This window comes from Cygnus olor, chromosome 11 (genome assembly GCF_009769625.2).
Source record: "Cygnus olor isolate bCygOlo1 chromosome 11, bCygOlo1.pri.v2, whole genome shotgun sequence".
Taxonomy (NCBI): Eukaryota; Metazoa; Chordata; class Aves; order Anseriformes; family Anatidae; genus Cygnus; species Cygnus olor.
This window is the reverse complement of record NC_049179.1, coordinates 18,132,937-18,148,710: the sequence shown is the minus strand read 5'-3', so window position 1 is coordinate 18,148,710 and position 15,774 is coordinate 18,132,937. Positions and strand designations below refer to the sequence as shown.

The 15,774-nt window shown below is 39.3% G+C and overlaps 1 protein-coding gene across 2 annotated transcripts in view; it reads right to left on the bottom strand.

Annotated features, from left to right (window-relative positions):
- LRRC28 (leucine rich repeat containing 28) overlaps positions 1 to 15,774 on the bottom strand; it is a 53,150-nt gene that overhangs the window by 19,055 nt on the left and 18,321 nt on the right. For both annotated transcript variants that reach the window (XR_005823284.1, XM_040569806.1), the window contains exon 6: positions 1,249 to 1,455. Coding sequence is in view for 1 of the 2 variants with exons in the window: in XM_040569806.1 (XP_040425740.1) it covers positions 1,249 to 1,455 (207 nt within the window). In the remaining variant the exon portion in view is untranslated. The remainder of the gene's footprint in view (positions 1 to 1,248; positions 1,456 to 15,774) is intronic.

The window sequence follows — 15,774 nt, the reverse complement described above, 5'->3', positions numbered from 1 at the left end:
CTTTTACCCTTTAATATCTCACATTTTCTCCTACTGAGCAGCATCTTATTTTTAAAAACTGAAAATATTCAGCTTCTCTTGCTCATGAAATGTAGTTAGGAATATTTGCCAAAATAGGGCTAGCTACTCTTTGATAGTACTGTGAAATCTGGATGATGCATCCTGGAACTCTTCTCATTTCTGTAATGACATATGTTGGGACATAACTGAAACACTATGTCTGGAGACATTATTTGCACTTACTTGTCAGTGCAAATAAACTAAGGTGCTAAAATTATTGGAACTACCATCTACTGCTTTAAAGACTAAATCACTAATAATTAAAAAATTAAGTTTAACCTATGCAGTTAATTAATTTAGAAATGAAATCCTATTTTTTGCCACCTCGATTTTAAGCCTCTTTTCTATGTAATTATTGTAGCTTCATCTGCACCTAATTAGCCTAACTGAGCGCATTCTAGAAGAAGTATTAATGGCTATTCAAATGGCATGACAAATCTGCATACATGTCTGTATTTCAGCAGAGATTAGCTCCTTGGCAGGACTAAGGAGTAACTAACACATGGAAGACAAGTTGCTTTTCACAGACTATACAGTCCACTCGTACTAAAATCACAACTACTTCCTACAACGAAACGCCACTCGCTCACTATGCCTCCTGTTCTCCACATCCGAACTGCTACAGGGTTGAAAAGGAGGTTGATAAATTTTTTCTTGTCCTCCTGCTGGAGAAGTTTTGATGGATGCCTGCACACAAATTAAGCCTTAGCTAGATTATGCAGTACTGAAATTCCTAATGATGTAAAATAATTTCTATGGATTTACTGTGACTCCGCAGCAAGTTCCAAACCCCAGCTGAAGAATCTTAGTTAAACCATCAGATCCAGCAGACTGAAACAGGTCATTACCCAAAGTGGTGGCACTCGGATTACATAGTACTATATTTAAACACGACATCATTTAAACTTTTTTCCCCCTCAGTTAGCTAAAAATAAAGCAAATTTGATAGCTGACCTATGGCTTTAAAACAGACATGAAACCTCAACCTTTATTTTTTTATTTTTATTTTTTTTTTCATATATTAACATTATTTTCCAATAATGTGATCACTGTTAACAGCTCCATAAACAGAGTTGGTAGGGGCCAGCACGGATGAAAATTTGTTGCTATGTTTTTTTGGGGAAGGCAAACTTGTTTCCCTGCCTCTTCTGTGACCAACACCCCAGCTCAGCAAAGGCAGTGACTCACCAAGGGGCAGAAATGCAAGGCGGTTTCCAGCCATAGAAAGCTCGTTGAGGCTTGGTAGCTGGCACAGGTGGCGCGGAACATACCACAGGTGGTTGCGGTCTGCAGTCAAGTACTGCAGCGAAAGGCACATATGCAGCCTTTCCGGTAAGGTTATCAAACGATTGGTTGAGATGTCCAGCGTTTGCAGCTCCCTCAGGTCTCCAACCTCTACAATCAAAAAGGAAGCATTGACATACGTTAATACAACTATTTTCATAAACAAGACCAGACAAAAAACTCACTTAAATCAGAAACAAAGGTCAGCAGTTAGCTGTCCTGTTTCTCTCTTAAGATACTATTCTATCAATCCATTCTGAACTGATACTCATTATCTCCGTCACCATCTTATTTCAAATCTTTTTGACAGGCAACAGTTCTCAGTTAGGCAGTATATTTATGTACACACTCACAGTGCATTGCTGAACTGCGTTAATTACTATGAACAACATCAAGCAGTTCCCTAGGTCTAAATCAAAATAAGCAGGAAAAAAAAACGGTAAAATAATCACACTACATAGCTTGCTGTTACTGAGAGTATTTCGCATGACCCCAAATTCAACATACACATTTTTAACATTTGAGGATGCAACTCTGATATACACCTTACTTAAGATTCTCTCGCAGTGAGACTAAGCAGGAAGTGATAAGCATGCATCTGTAAGTGACAGCCCTTCACCAAGCATGCTTAGGAACAACAGCTGTCTTCATGATACAAGTCAGAAGATCTAGCTTAATTTAGGAAAGAGACTTCTTCATAAACTGTAAATTATGTCAGGTCACATTATAATCTATTACAGTAAACTATAAACTACAATGTTGCAATAACTACAGCTTCTAGAGATTTTCTCTTAACCTTTTACGAATCTGGTTAACATTTGCAATTTTAAGAGCAGAAGCCCATTTTGCATTTTAAATAGCATTGTACAACTTTTTCTGCAGGTAACAAGTGATGTTCTTCCAAGTCAGCAAGATGCGATCGAACAAGCAGCCTCCCTTGTGAAAAGGGTGATTTCCTTGCATCTGGCCTTTGGGACCAGGATGCCTTTCTTTAAGGACCGACTGACAAAGATATTAAGAAGCTCTACACATTAGCTCTCATTATCTCTTACAATTACTGTATAAATTAGATATATCTATATCTCTATAAATTATTTTCCCCAAACATGGGGAAATGCTAAGCAGTTTGGCTTAGTTTGTCCCTACTTCCCAGCAAAGGAGCCGACTCGGGGAGCTCTCAGTGCCCCCCATCCTCATGGCAACTCACAGCACCCTGCGGGATCCAAGTGACTTTGCCCTCAGCTGAATGAAGCCAGCTCTTCCAACTGATAGCTGCTTAACACAGTGCCCCAGAATTAGCTAGATTGGAAACACCAGGTAATCTACACAACCCACAGTCTATGCAATCTGCACAATTTACAGATCTATCACCAATTTTACTCATTTTAAGGTACTAAACAGGGCAACACTATTTAAGTTAAAGCTAAACAGAACCTACTGTGCCCTTAAGCTCCCTCCACATCAGGAGCTAGAAAATCCACTGCTCCCTGAGCTCTGGTAGCATCCCTGAGCATCTTGGATAGTACACCCTAAGAAGTCAACCAAATGCTAGGTTATTTTCAAGGTATATTTTCAGGTTTATTTGTCTTTTACGCAACGGGAAAAAGAGAAATGGCATATCTGAAGTTGACTGTGGGAGAAGTTTCTGTAAATGTTACTTTATGGAATGGAAACACAAAAAAAGGGAAATTATAATGTAATTATTAGAGATTTTCAGAAAAATAATAATTAAAGTTGGTGTGTGCATTTAAAAGGAGCTGCTACACACCACAACTGATCGTAGCATTAACTAGAATAACGAATCAACAACACAGTACACGCATCCTTTTATGAAATACTGACAGAAGCAGCAGCTATACATAACTACCACACTTTTCAAACCTCTTAGTTTCTACGTTAACAGCAATCATAAGCTTTATGAAAAATTTTCTTTATTACAAGAGTGAAAATGAATGGCAAAAGCAAGACAAGCACTTCTAAACAGCAAACAACTACTGTGCAAAAGAACTGCAGTAGGCTTGCCTAGTTTTTAGAGCATTTTATATTCATCACAAACAAAGCCATATGCTTTAAAGCACTGACAGGAAGAGAGCCACCTACATCCAGCCAAACCACTGACCACATGCAGTCAATAATAGGCCTAGCTATTTTCATACACTAACCTTTTTCTCTGCCACTAAAAACAGTTTTCTAATTCAGTTTAGGTCCAAAATCCCATAAATGTTACGGTTGGCAAAGCTGGCAGAGTTTCAAAGGCATTGCTAGAATGATATGTTTCAAATCTAAGAGGAAATAAAAGTATTCTCACTTTATCCTTCATCCAAAAAACACATACTTGTCCAAAACTTCATCCTCTCTACCTTAATCTTCCAATGCAGACCAGATGTAAACATCCACTTTCAACACGTAGTGCCATATGTTAGAAAAACACCCACCAACCCCTGATGAAGTTAAAAAGTAAACCAAACCACTTAAAGTGCCATCAGATTAAAGACCCAACTCCCTCGTCTCCCACCATAGCACTGGAAGCTCATTTGGAGGAACATGCTCAGATACTTACTTAATGACACTAAATTAGTTTCCATCTCATTAAAGCAAAGGAAAACAAAGAGGAATAACACAAAATATAAACAGTCCATTAATAAGCTTTTCAAGCTTTTAGTAACTAAACACTATTATTTATACCTTAAAAATCTCTCAAGAAATACTGAAGGATGCTTTACCTGACAAAGGGTGAAAGGCCTACAAACCTCTCTTGTCATCATCTCATCAAGCACCAAGACATCTATGAGGGGTGGGCTTTGGAAAGTTTAGGTAGACTCAGAAAAAAGCTATACCTGAATAACAAGAGCCACCAGGGAAAGGACTGTTATTCAGAGATGGGTTTTTTAAATGGATAAGAAAGAGACAAGCATTATACATCGCCATTAAACCACATGCAGGAGTTGCAATTACATTTAAGTGAAGTCCGTAAGTGTGTAATTTAGAAATTGATATTAGCTCTAGTATTAACTTGACGACTATCCAAACCAACAAGGCAGTGAGCTGAGCCCCCTTTTGACATCAGGCTCAAACTCTCTGTATCTCTGCTCAACTCCTAACCCGGAGCGAGGCAGACACGTGGAGGCAGGCCGAGCCCAAGCGCCGATTCTTGGACCCGAGTGTTTCAGCTGTGTCCATCTGCACACATTGCTGCCTTCACACACAGTTGGGCAATTCTGTGGCTTGGCCATCTGGTACAAATGTGCTCGTGGGGTACTTCTACACCAAGTAGCTGACAGCCTGTAAATTCACATACTGCCTTACCTCACAGCAACTTGTGCGCAGGCTTATAGCCAACGTCCTGCCTACAGCCTTCTGAACGTGATTTCAGCGACACCAACATACATACGAATACTTCAGACTGTATTCCAGAACTGCCAGCACTCCTGTAATTAATTCCACTTTTTATCCTTGATAATAGGAGGACTTAGAAGTGATAACTTCAGCTCTGAAAAGCAGCCCTTGCGTTCACTGCAACAGCCTGGAGAAAGGGACAAGCGAACTGTCCTCCTGTGTGTTTGCATTTCCAAAAGAAAAGCTGCCAAATGGGTTTGTCTCTCAACACAGGGAGTGAAGAAACATCAGCACACTTCCCCCCAAGTGAATACTTCAAGGAATTGTAGGAAGTTTCAAAAATTATTGATCTTCTACCAAAATGGACCGTATCTATATTACCATATCTGGCAAAACAAAAAACAAACAAACAACTGATTCAGGTGGCTCAAATGCCAGTTTTTAATATTAATTCCCAGGGTTTCATCCAAAGAAAAAAAGTCCATCTGGAAGTAACCAGATTATACAACACAGAATAATTGCCAAAGGCAATTCAAACTTCTTTAACCTTCTGAGGGTATAGGCCTCACCAGCTGCATAACTCAAAAATAACTAAGTTTTCTTTACATTTCAAGAGCAGTCCCACCTTTCCCTGATGGGCCATAACCCAAAACTTCATTCAAAGATATATGAAACACATACACAATTGTATCGGAGTGAATGGAAGGCAAGGATTTACTTTAAATCAAACACTATCCGAGCCTTTCAATCCAAGTAAAGGAAAAAAGGGGAGAGGAAAGAGCTACAGACCTACCTGCATGAGTATGCACCTCAAAGCAGGATATTAAGAGAAAGCAGAGAACCTACAAGGAATGGAAAAAGGGACTCATCAGCAAAGAGCTGCCACTTAGAGGTCAGACTGCAGAGATTAAATGAAAACTGCCAGGAGACCAGGAAAATGGGAACTCACAGAGAAAATTAAGAACAAACAAAAGGTTTCTCAATAAGAACAGCAGAGCAAGAAACCAAGAACTGGTGTCAACAAGGGGTAGAAATTAGGAGAACAGACCCAATATTAAATTAGCTTTTTGCATCATCTTTTTCCTATAAGAATAATGCTTTGTATGAGGACAGAGACAGCATACCTCATGGGAACAAGGACAAAGTACTGGAAATTACCACATCCATTGCTAAAATGAAATGAAGCTGCTCAGAAAATTTCCACCACAAAAAACTGAAAAAATGGGTTATATATCAAAACTGCAAGCTCAGGAACGAGTATTCTTAATGAATAAGACATTTTCTGGGACAGTAGCCTACGGCTGGAGAACAAACATAAAACGTGTGTTCAAGGAAGCCCTGTTAACATAACTTGGTGCTCGTCAGCATCTTACTGTAAGGGCAAAGAGCAACCAGGAGTAACCAGTGCCGGGAACACGAGCAGGAAGCAGAATGAAAATGCAACGCAGATCTTTTCAAATGTAAATCAAGGTATTCTGGCTTATCTTTCTCTGATGAATTTTCTTAGTTAGCACATGGCTATCATATCTCATAGCAAATGACTGGGATGGAGAAATATTACCAGTGGTGGTGCTCCTTGAGGAGCTACTTTGTTTAAAAAATCCATTTTTCTGCCTTGATAAGTAATAGTTAGGTTTTGCTTGGTGATGACAAACATTTTAAGCATTGCTAACATGACAGATAATCAAATTACCATTCAGAAAGAAAAGCAAGGACATTTAACTTCAGTGACTGAGATGGAACAAAAAATACCTGCTTCAAACAGCGAGAGAAGAGAGGGACTGGGTACACTGGTTCACCACATAAGGGTCATGAGCCAGCAGTGAATGTAAGTCTGACACTTCCTAGATATAGCCAGCATTTTCTTAGGAGCAAGGAACTATGTTAATACACTTTTGCACTGTTAGCATCCATGGCCTTGCTATTACCATATGAACATTTCCATCTGGCATACTGCTACAAAGGAGCCTAGCATGAGGTGATCCTCTCTCGTCTGCCACCCGCTCTGCAGCCCCAGCAGCATGCTGCTGTTCCACGGCTGCAGTGCCCTGTATAAAAGTCTTCACTATATACGGTCAGTCATTTTTTTTCCAGCTTTTGGTACCCTGGGGGATGAATTCTTACAAATCCTTACAGAATGGAGCACGGGGAGGACTGGCTGCAAACGAAGCACTGGATTTCATGCACGCAGTGATCCCTTTCTGTCCTGGGTTCCAAACAAAGCGGTGGATTGTCTCAGAAAAGAAATATGACGTGCTAAGAGTGGCTACCATCCTTCTTACAAAAAAAAAATCTGATTTTCATCACCTTTCATGAACCTCAATGCAAGATGCATTTTCCTATCAGACCATACAATGGTGAGTGAAAGATGTCTGAAGCCTTCCATACTTTCAAAGGTTATTACCAGTTCCATCTGAAAAAAAATGCAAGTCTCTATGCATGCCTGTTAGTTTTAAATGTGTTTCTATTATCAGTTTAAAACTGTATTGGACAGGAAACACAAGTTTAAGTTTAAATTACTAAGAGCTTGAGGGAAAGGGTATTTTAGATCTACTCTGGGATGTCTCAGGAGAACTTAAATAGTTTTTAAGATGGTTAAACCAAATTAAATAGACTATTATATATTACATTAACTGTCCGACTAAGTAGCTCACATTTCACAGCCCATAAAAATGAAATCCTCTTGCACTAATTGGTGCTTACGATAGACCTGTGCCATCTTCAAACAAGGAAGTTTGACCATAACTGAAAATTGGGATCATTAAAGATAGAGACGGGGGAAGCAAAAATAATCATGTATACATTTTGACACTGCTGTATGAAGAGCTTTTAGTGTATCGTTAGTGAGAGCTTGCGAAGTGTGAGAAGTGTTGTTTCCTCATGCCTAACAAACCTAAACACGATTTATTCTTCCTGTCTGTTACTGATGCAGACTATTTGCTCTGTAGTTTAAAAAACAAAACAAAGAGCAACTGGAAGATGTGTTGGGATAGTGCTGCAACTATTTCATGAATAACCTGTCTTTTAAACAAGGTGCTGAATATGCGTTAAAACCCATAAAAATTATATGGCAAAGAGCCTCTATCCCAGCTGATCAAGCTGAAATCCATCACTTTTAAGAAAAACTTAGTCCCATTTCACACAAACATCCCGACTGGAAAGAAGGAAAGATTTTCTGGGGCAGAATTGTCTTTGTGAACGAAGACAGTCATTAACATCTCAAAGATGTGCCCAATTGTCAGTTTCACCTACCTCAGCCATAAACAATATTGACATCCTCAAAAACATTTCAGCACCAGACAACTCAAAACCAAGCAACAAATATGTACTTTGAACGTACCCACATAGCATCTCTTATCCAAAACGTCACTGCTAAATGTCACAGTAAATGCCGATGTAGTACTGAACCTTATCGTGTACCTTTGTTCACAAGCAAAGGTGGGAAGAGTGGCATTCCACAGTCCAACCTCACAAAACATTAACTTCCGTTCCGCAAAATTCCACAGTCCAACCTCACAAAACATTAACTTCCGTTCCGCAAAATGGCTGAAAAGAAACATGAAGCACGAGGGTGTCTTTCAGTCAAACCATTCGAAAGGTCCCCACGTTTTACCACAATTAAACTTCAACTGGCCACCTTCTCTATTTCACAACCTCTCCTCAGCATCATCCCTGCAGCAGCAGGCAGGGCGCCCAGCTCCAGGGTGGTTATCGGACTGCCTCCCGCATCTCCCTCAACGTGCAGGCATCGCACCTAAGCCTACACAGGTCTCTGTGAACCTCTGCAGGAAATCACCCACACAAGTGAATCAATTCTCCAGCAAAGACAAATCTTCTGAGGCAGTAAATGACTAGAGGAGACATACTGTTAGGATTCAGCACGATGCCAACGGAAGCAGCTACCAGAGTGAGGTCTACGCATTCGCTCAAATTCTTTAAAACAGATGCCTCGCCAAGTCTCCTTATGTAAGATAATATTTTTAAACTGTTATTCTTAAACTTCGATTTATGCAAGGTTGCAAGCAGGTTAGGAATTCTGTTTTATTTCATAATTTGATAGTCTCAGTAAGTTAATCAGACAATAAAATTACCAGAAATTAACATACGTGAGAAGAGCGGAAAAGGATGGTCACAGGGCAAGAGGGATAAGGAAAAAGGTTTAGAGCAATGAGTAACAAGCCATCCAAAATAACAGGAGTAAGAAAAAAAAAGTTGTTTATGCACAAAGGTAACTCAAGGTCATGAAATGATCAGCTTGCCCTTTTTTTCCTCAGAAAACACCCTATTTTGTGCTAGTGTACTCTACCTAGTACTTTACTACCCCACAGCAAAGTACTGCTCTTACACAAACAAGTAAGAAATGCAAAATTATTTTACTAACTTTTTTTCCCAAATTTTGGATAGAGGAGCTGACACAGAGCAACAAGAGAATAACACTTGGTCAAGTATACTACATGAAAAATTCTGCTAGCTCCTTACGAAAAAAAGTCCCATTTAGGAAGTGATTTTTTTTTGCCATTGTCTTCCCTTTGAAGAACAGCTGTTTACCTTTCCCTGGGTGTTCCTGGTGGTATGAACATAAACAAATTTGCTATGAATAAAGCATGAGATCTGTTATGCTTCTCTTGTTTTGTTTCTGCCTTATCTTTATTGGTGCATATCATCTACAACTCACCGTGTACTAAGGTCAACACACTGAAAGAGGGAAGAAATGCTTTCCAGAAGGACTTAGTGAATAAAATGAAGAGCTAATGATTTCAACTGAGATGCTGTCCAGATAGAGACGGCTACTTCAGTAACATGCTTTGATTATGTACAACAAACCACTAATCACCTAAAGACAAGGCAAACCAAATGAGCATCCTAAGGAGAGATTAAGGAGAGAGATTAAGGATAGTTCAGGAAGCCACAGAGACGGACCAGTCCTAGCCATAAATTCCATGACAGCTTTTTCCGTTTTTCTCCTTCAGAGGAAGGACTTCAAGACTGGCGTCTCTGACAAGAGTATAGAAGATCCTGACCCGTTACTACTTCAGTGTCTAAATAATCCAAACAAAGACCTATCTGTTGTGACCGTTGCTATCATCCGTTTCCAACCATCTGAACACAGACATCTTTCCTTTTCCTAAGGTTGTGGTTTTTCACCACCCCCTCCAGGAAACAGCTAAATGCATAACAAAAGCAATAGGTCCAGGTTAGATTTTCATCTTTCAGTGGAAAACTATCACGCTGTATCAAGCCAAATTAAGCCCACTCCTTTATCTTACTCTTGGGAGATGCCAAAGCAGCCTCTTCCCCAAAGGTAAACCTTAGTCTCCATAACAACGAAAAACGAACCACAAGTTTGACTGGGAAGAGGGAAAGGAAAAGAATCAAACCACTATTACAGCAGAGAAGTCACCAAGTTTGTTTTCCAAAGGAATAGTAGTGGATGGGATTGCCTCAACTCGAGTCCCATGCAAACCAGAGTTCTTCTAGTCCACTTCACAGCAGAAACTTCAACAGGAGAGCACTTACTGCAAATTGCAACAGTCATTATAGGAGAGGGACTGGCTGAACATCCACAGGGAAGTCCTGCTGTCATACAGGTGCAACTTTCTTACAGGAGAACTCTGGATCCTGAAGCCCTTGTCTGGCGGCAGCTTCTCCTGCTCCTCCCAGCTCTGAGGCCACCTTGCAGACCGGCTGACATGTGCAGGCAGGAGAGCTGCTACAGGGGAAACGGTACGGACTCACTACTAACAGTTTCTAACTAGGACAGGTACCAAATAAGACATCTGACTTCAAACACAAAGACATGTTCTGATTTTCAAAATGATGAGAGAAATTGCAAGCCTTATTTTAATCAGTGAAAGCTCGTACTGCTAGGCGTTGCACAGCAGCACAAAATAGACAAGGCTTGCAATTACACTCCAAATAACCCCATGCTCAGTCATTCTCAACTGCACTACCTTAGCTACACAAATAAGCAGTCCTAGTCTATAAAGCTCTCAAACATTAAATAATTACCAACCAGAGTATACTTGCAGTTGTTCTGTATAAAAGCCTTCCATAAAGGATGGCAATGTAATGCAGGTTAGGACAATGCTAAGTTAAACATGGCTCTTTATTTTAAATACTAGGGCAATAAAATTAAGTTAACAGAAATACAGGTATCAAACTCTGCACGTGTGACATGAACCACAGGAAAGTTAACCTTATGTCATACCTCCAGTTATACGCATTCTCTTTAAAGGCTTTTCCCATTTACCATTGATGCCCTAACATGACGCATTTTATTTTGCCTCCATTTATTTAACAGACTAGCTGAATAAGAACAAAGATATTGATAATAAGTAGTATTTTCATTTAACTTCTCACAATGTTACATATATGACATTGGCCAGCAAGATCAAAATGAAAATGGATACATGCTAAAGTTCTTCTATTGCACAGCGCTAACAATTTGGTTTGTTCACTTCCAAAGACTGAATGGCTTTTTTCTCCAGGCTTCCCTGACCACCCATGGCCTACCGGTGAATTGCATTTGCTTAATGCACACATAAAATCAACTACCCGTTAATATAGCTCATCACTGTCCCTAAGCTAAGTAATGTAAAAGAAAGAAAACCAGAATCAAAGGGAAAACTACATCCATAGACAACTTAAAATTTTTTCCCCTTTAGACTTAAGTCTTTATACTTTTAGCATCCAACCCTACAAAAACGACTAAAACTAGGGTTGAGAGCTTATTTTTAAGTCACAAATGTTTACTTCTTACAACATCATCTCAATTTCTTTCAAATTAGTAAGAGGTTTTACATGAAATGTGAGTAGCAAATGACTGCGACGATTTCATTTTCTGAAAATTACCTGTTAACTAAATAGCTGAATAGGGTCTGTGAACTAACAGCTACTGAATTTTGTGAGCAAGCCTCAGCCATGTGCTGTCACAGCAGATGCACGCTGTTTTAACTTTCACTCATCTTCTTACGGTGGTGAAGGATACAACGAAGTGCAGTTTTTCACCACTTATTTATAAACCACGTTGGCAAAGACATTAAGCATGGGCATAACCCTACTGAAAAGCTGGGTATGCTTGTACGGCTCACTTGGCCTTTGCTTCGGACCCTCCTGCAGTAGGTCAGAGCAGCAAAACCAAGTTGGAGCCCTCTGGCAATGCTGTACACTGAACGCAATATGGAATTTCTCCTGTCAACCTGCACTTTGCCCATCGGTTACTGTTACCATATCCTTTTTCTTACACTTACAAAGTAATGAAAAAATTCAGAGGAAGACGACCCACAGTTCAGTATCTGTTCAAAGCTGAAGTTCTCTAAAAGCCTGACTAAATGCCATCGAGCATATTGTGTGCATTAAAGAAGTTTTCTTTCTACAGAAACACACACACACACCATTGAAGCATCCTTCTCAGCATACATCCAGCTCTCAAAATCTTGGAGGTTAAGTCTCAGCCTTGTCAGTACACATCTGTCTTCACCCCTATGAATGGCTATTGGCAAATGTTTGAGACAGGCCCTGAGCACCTTAAAAACCCCTTTAAGTACAGCTTCACTGAACAGATCTAAAAAGGCAGACTCTTAAAAGTATTTTTAAGAGCATCTGTTATGAAGTTTCTGAAGGGAACTTCATATACATCACATATGTCTTCAACCAGGCAATCAATAAAGTCAGATCTTCAGTATCAGAGTCATCAGCAGAAGAATTTAGTGCTGACATGAGTTACAAATCAACTTCTGAAATTCCTTTACTTAGGAAGTTAGCCTGGTATTAGGCACAACTTGATCGCTCACCTCCAGATTAACTTCTTGGAATACGTTGACTCTCAATAATAAGCAATTTTTCCAGTAACAGTCACTCAAACAGGAAATACTTCCATTAAGTCTCTTATTCTTCCCCTCACAAAATAAAGGCAGGCTAACGCACGCGTTGTGCGAGAAGGAGAACCCAGCTCATGCTAGCCTTAAGGTCTGCTGCTCTGAGCATGACTGTGGCCAGCGATCACATGGAAAAAACCTTTTATCAAATTCCATAGAAACTGTATTGTCATAGATTCAGCATGCTGAGGGAAGAAGTTTCAAAGGGAGGGAAATGATAACTTAAAAAAATTACAGTAACTTACACATTATAATTTTTTTTTTTTTATCTTTATGCAAGAATTAATTTGAGAAATCCTAACAATTACTTTGTTTTTTATTTAACACAAGCACAAAAACAAATAACAGACCCCACAACATCTTAAGACAGATCCAAGCACTCTATCATAATACTCCATGGTGACTACATTAATTTTCCACAGCACTGGAGACAACTGTACAGGAAGTGAGCCAGCCTAGCAATGAAGCCTCGTATCTCCTCAGTTAGGAAAAATATCAGAGATGCCACCAAGAATTTGGGGGATGGAAAAGGATGTACCAGAGCTATCATTGCAATAATGATCTGTAGAGCTTTGGGGTCCACACAGGTACTGCATGAAATTCAAAGAACTAGGAATATTAGTTTTGATAGTTTTTAATGGATTTCCAAATTCATTTATATACAAAATACCTTCAATCACTCAGTGCAAGAGTGCAACAGAGAATTACATACCTACAACATTTAATTCTTGGTTGCCTGCTTTTTCTACATCTTGGATTCAACTCCACTGGAGTAAAACTGACCAAAGCCAACCAGACAACCTCCACTGCACCTCCTCTGTTACAGTCAATAACCTCATGCAAAACAAATGCCACAAATGGAATAAATACTGAATTCAAATGTAAGCTCGACCACTTTCAAAGCTTTTTTCCTGCTCTATATAGCTGTGTCACAGTAAGTCCTCTCCATAAAACTTGAATCTAAGCTTTTAAACAATCAAAACACAAAAACCCAAATAATTTTATTTGACCTTCATTATTTAGGTCTGTGTGCCAGGTCTAATCAGTTATCACAAGCACATTCTACTTTTTAAGAGACTGTAGAAACACATTTTCCAAACTAAAAGGAACAGAATGCATTGTTTTGATGGTACAGCCTGAAGCCCTTTATCTGAGTTTTATCGAACTATACTGTATCACTGATCAAAGCAGCAATGACAACTTAATGTTCTGTAAAGTTATATACTGCTGCATAAAACTTCCCACTTTTGCCTTGTGGCCTCCACCTCAGCATGTCATTGGGAGCATACTCAAAGGTCAAGAGACTTCCAGAAGTCCTCTGTTCTTAAGTGGCAGGTCCAGCAATGGTAACAGTGGAGAGTAGAGCAAGGTAGATTAATTCCATCAGGATTCTCTTTTCATGTACCCTAGACATTCACGTTGTCATTTCTTCTGTCAGACGTTTGATAGACGACTTAGTACATCACTGAATGAACTACTTGAACGTCGGAGTAGCATTTCCATATTGACCTATTATGGATTTCATTACCACCTAAAGACACCTCAACTCGTGTATTAAAATCAGGATTTCATTTTAAATTCTTCTCCATTTAATATTTTGCATATGCTGTGTGACTGACAGACTGTTTTTAAAGTTTGGAGGTTACATGGATGTGACATTCTTAATCTGTATTTTAACAGTTTACTGAGCAATCAGTTTACTAAAAGAATACAATGGGATTTTGTTTAGTGAAATGTGTATAAATGAATTCTACTTGAGACTTATTTAATCAAAAGGCCTAAGAACATGCAACATAACTACTATATTTCTACAGTTATTTGTAAGATCTGACATCTTCATAAAGTTTTAAACTTTAAATCAGTGCTTGTCACAATTAGTTAAAGCACTCTCAACATCTTCAAAACCCCAGCCCACCCCCAACAGACAGGAGGAAAACCCCTGGAGAAACAAGGCTTACAGTGACTTGAGAAACCAGCGACCGCTGAACCGAAGGCGAGCCAGGATTCAAGAGGCAGAACCAAATCTCCTAACAACAGAGGATCCAGCTAAATCTGCTCCCATACTCTCAGGAATGCACGCATCGTCCAAGTACCTCAATGTTACAAGCAGCATTCAGACTCCTTTATCTTGGCACTATTCTTTCAGCTACTACCTAAAAGCCCTTGAGGGGGGCGGCTACGGGGGGGGAAGCCCATGGCCCAAAGCTTAGAAAACATACATGTTCCTGCAAAGACTTTGATTTTCACAAGTGGAGTGCTGCAAAGCCAGAAGCACAACAGGCTTGAGAGCACCACTGGTAATAATTAGGTTGGCTCTCCTCTCCTCCGTCCTGATTTCACCTACACCTCACCACGTTTCTTACCAACTGCTTTTCAGAGATGGAAAGGAACCGTTTGGCAGAGGGGAAGCATGGGACTGGTGGGGCCAGATTCTGCAAGTCTGATGCATGATCCTTCGCAAAAGGACCTCAAGTGAAATAGTAACTAACAAATGGCAACCAATGGACTTTTCTAGGTCTATGAAAACATACACAAACACGAGATTTTGATGCTTCACTGTAAATGAAAATTGATGATAAACTGGACAACATCAAATCACAGGAAGTCTTGTACTAATATATTCTTATCTTTTAAAGACACGTTTGCTCTACCAGGAATATAATAAAAAATTTTAATGATTAGGAATCGAATGGTGTCATTTTGAGAGATGTCTCTTTCCAGAGATGTGATGAGACCAAAACTTTCATTAAGATTTGTGACCGTTACGAATCATCAGATGAAGCGGGAACCCTTACAGGTCAATCATCCTCTGCCCGTATCAGATGAAGAATTTAAATGTAATTAACATGCTCTGAAATTGTGAGATACTGCACCCTTCTCTCAGACACTCACAAATCTATTTACAAGCTCAGCAATTGCATATGCACGCTCTTCATCTCTTAAATAGTCAAACTCAAACTGACAGAGATATTCCAAATAAAAGGATCATCAAAAAAACAATTTTTTTTTCACACCTAAGAAAAAGGTGTGACTGAACACAAATTATCTTGCTAAAATATGCAAAAAAGAAAAAAGTTGAGATTGGTAGAGTTGTACATTTTGAGCAACTTTTATATATTGTAAAACTAGTATTAGAAAACCCTGATGCTTGATAGAACCTTGGTCTCTATGCTTTTACCTCAATAGGATTTAAACCTTCAAGTTATTGACATGAAAC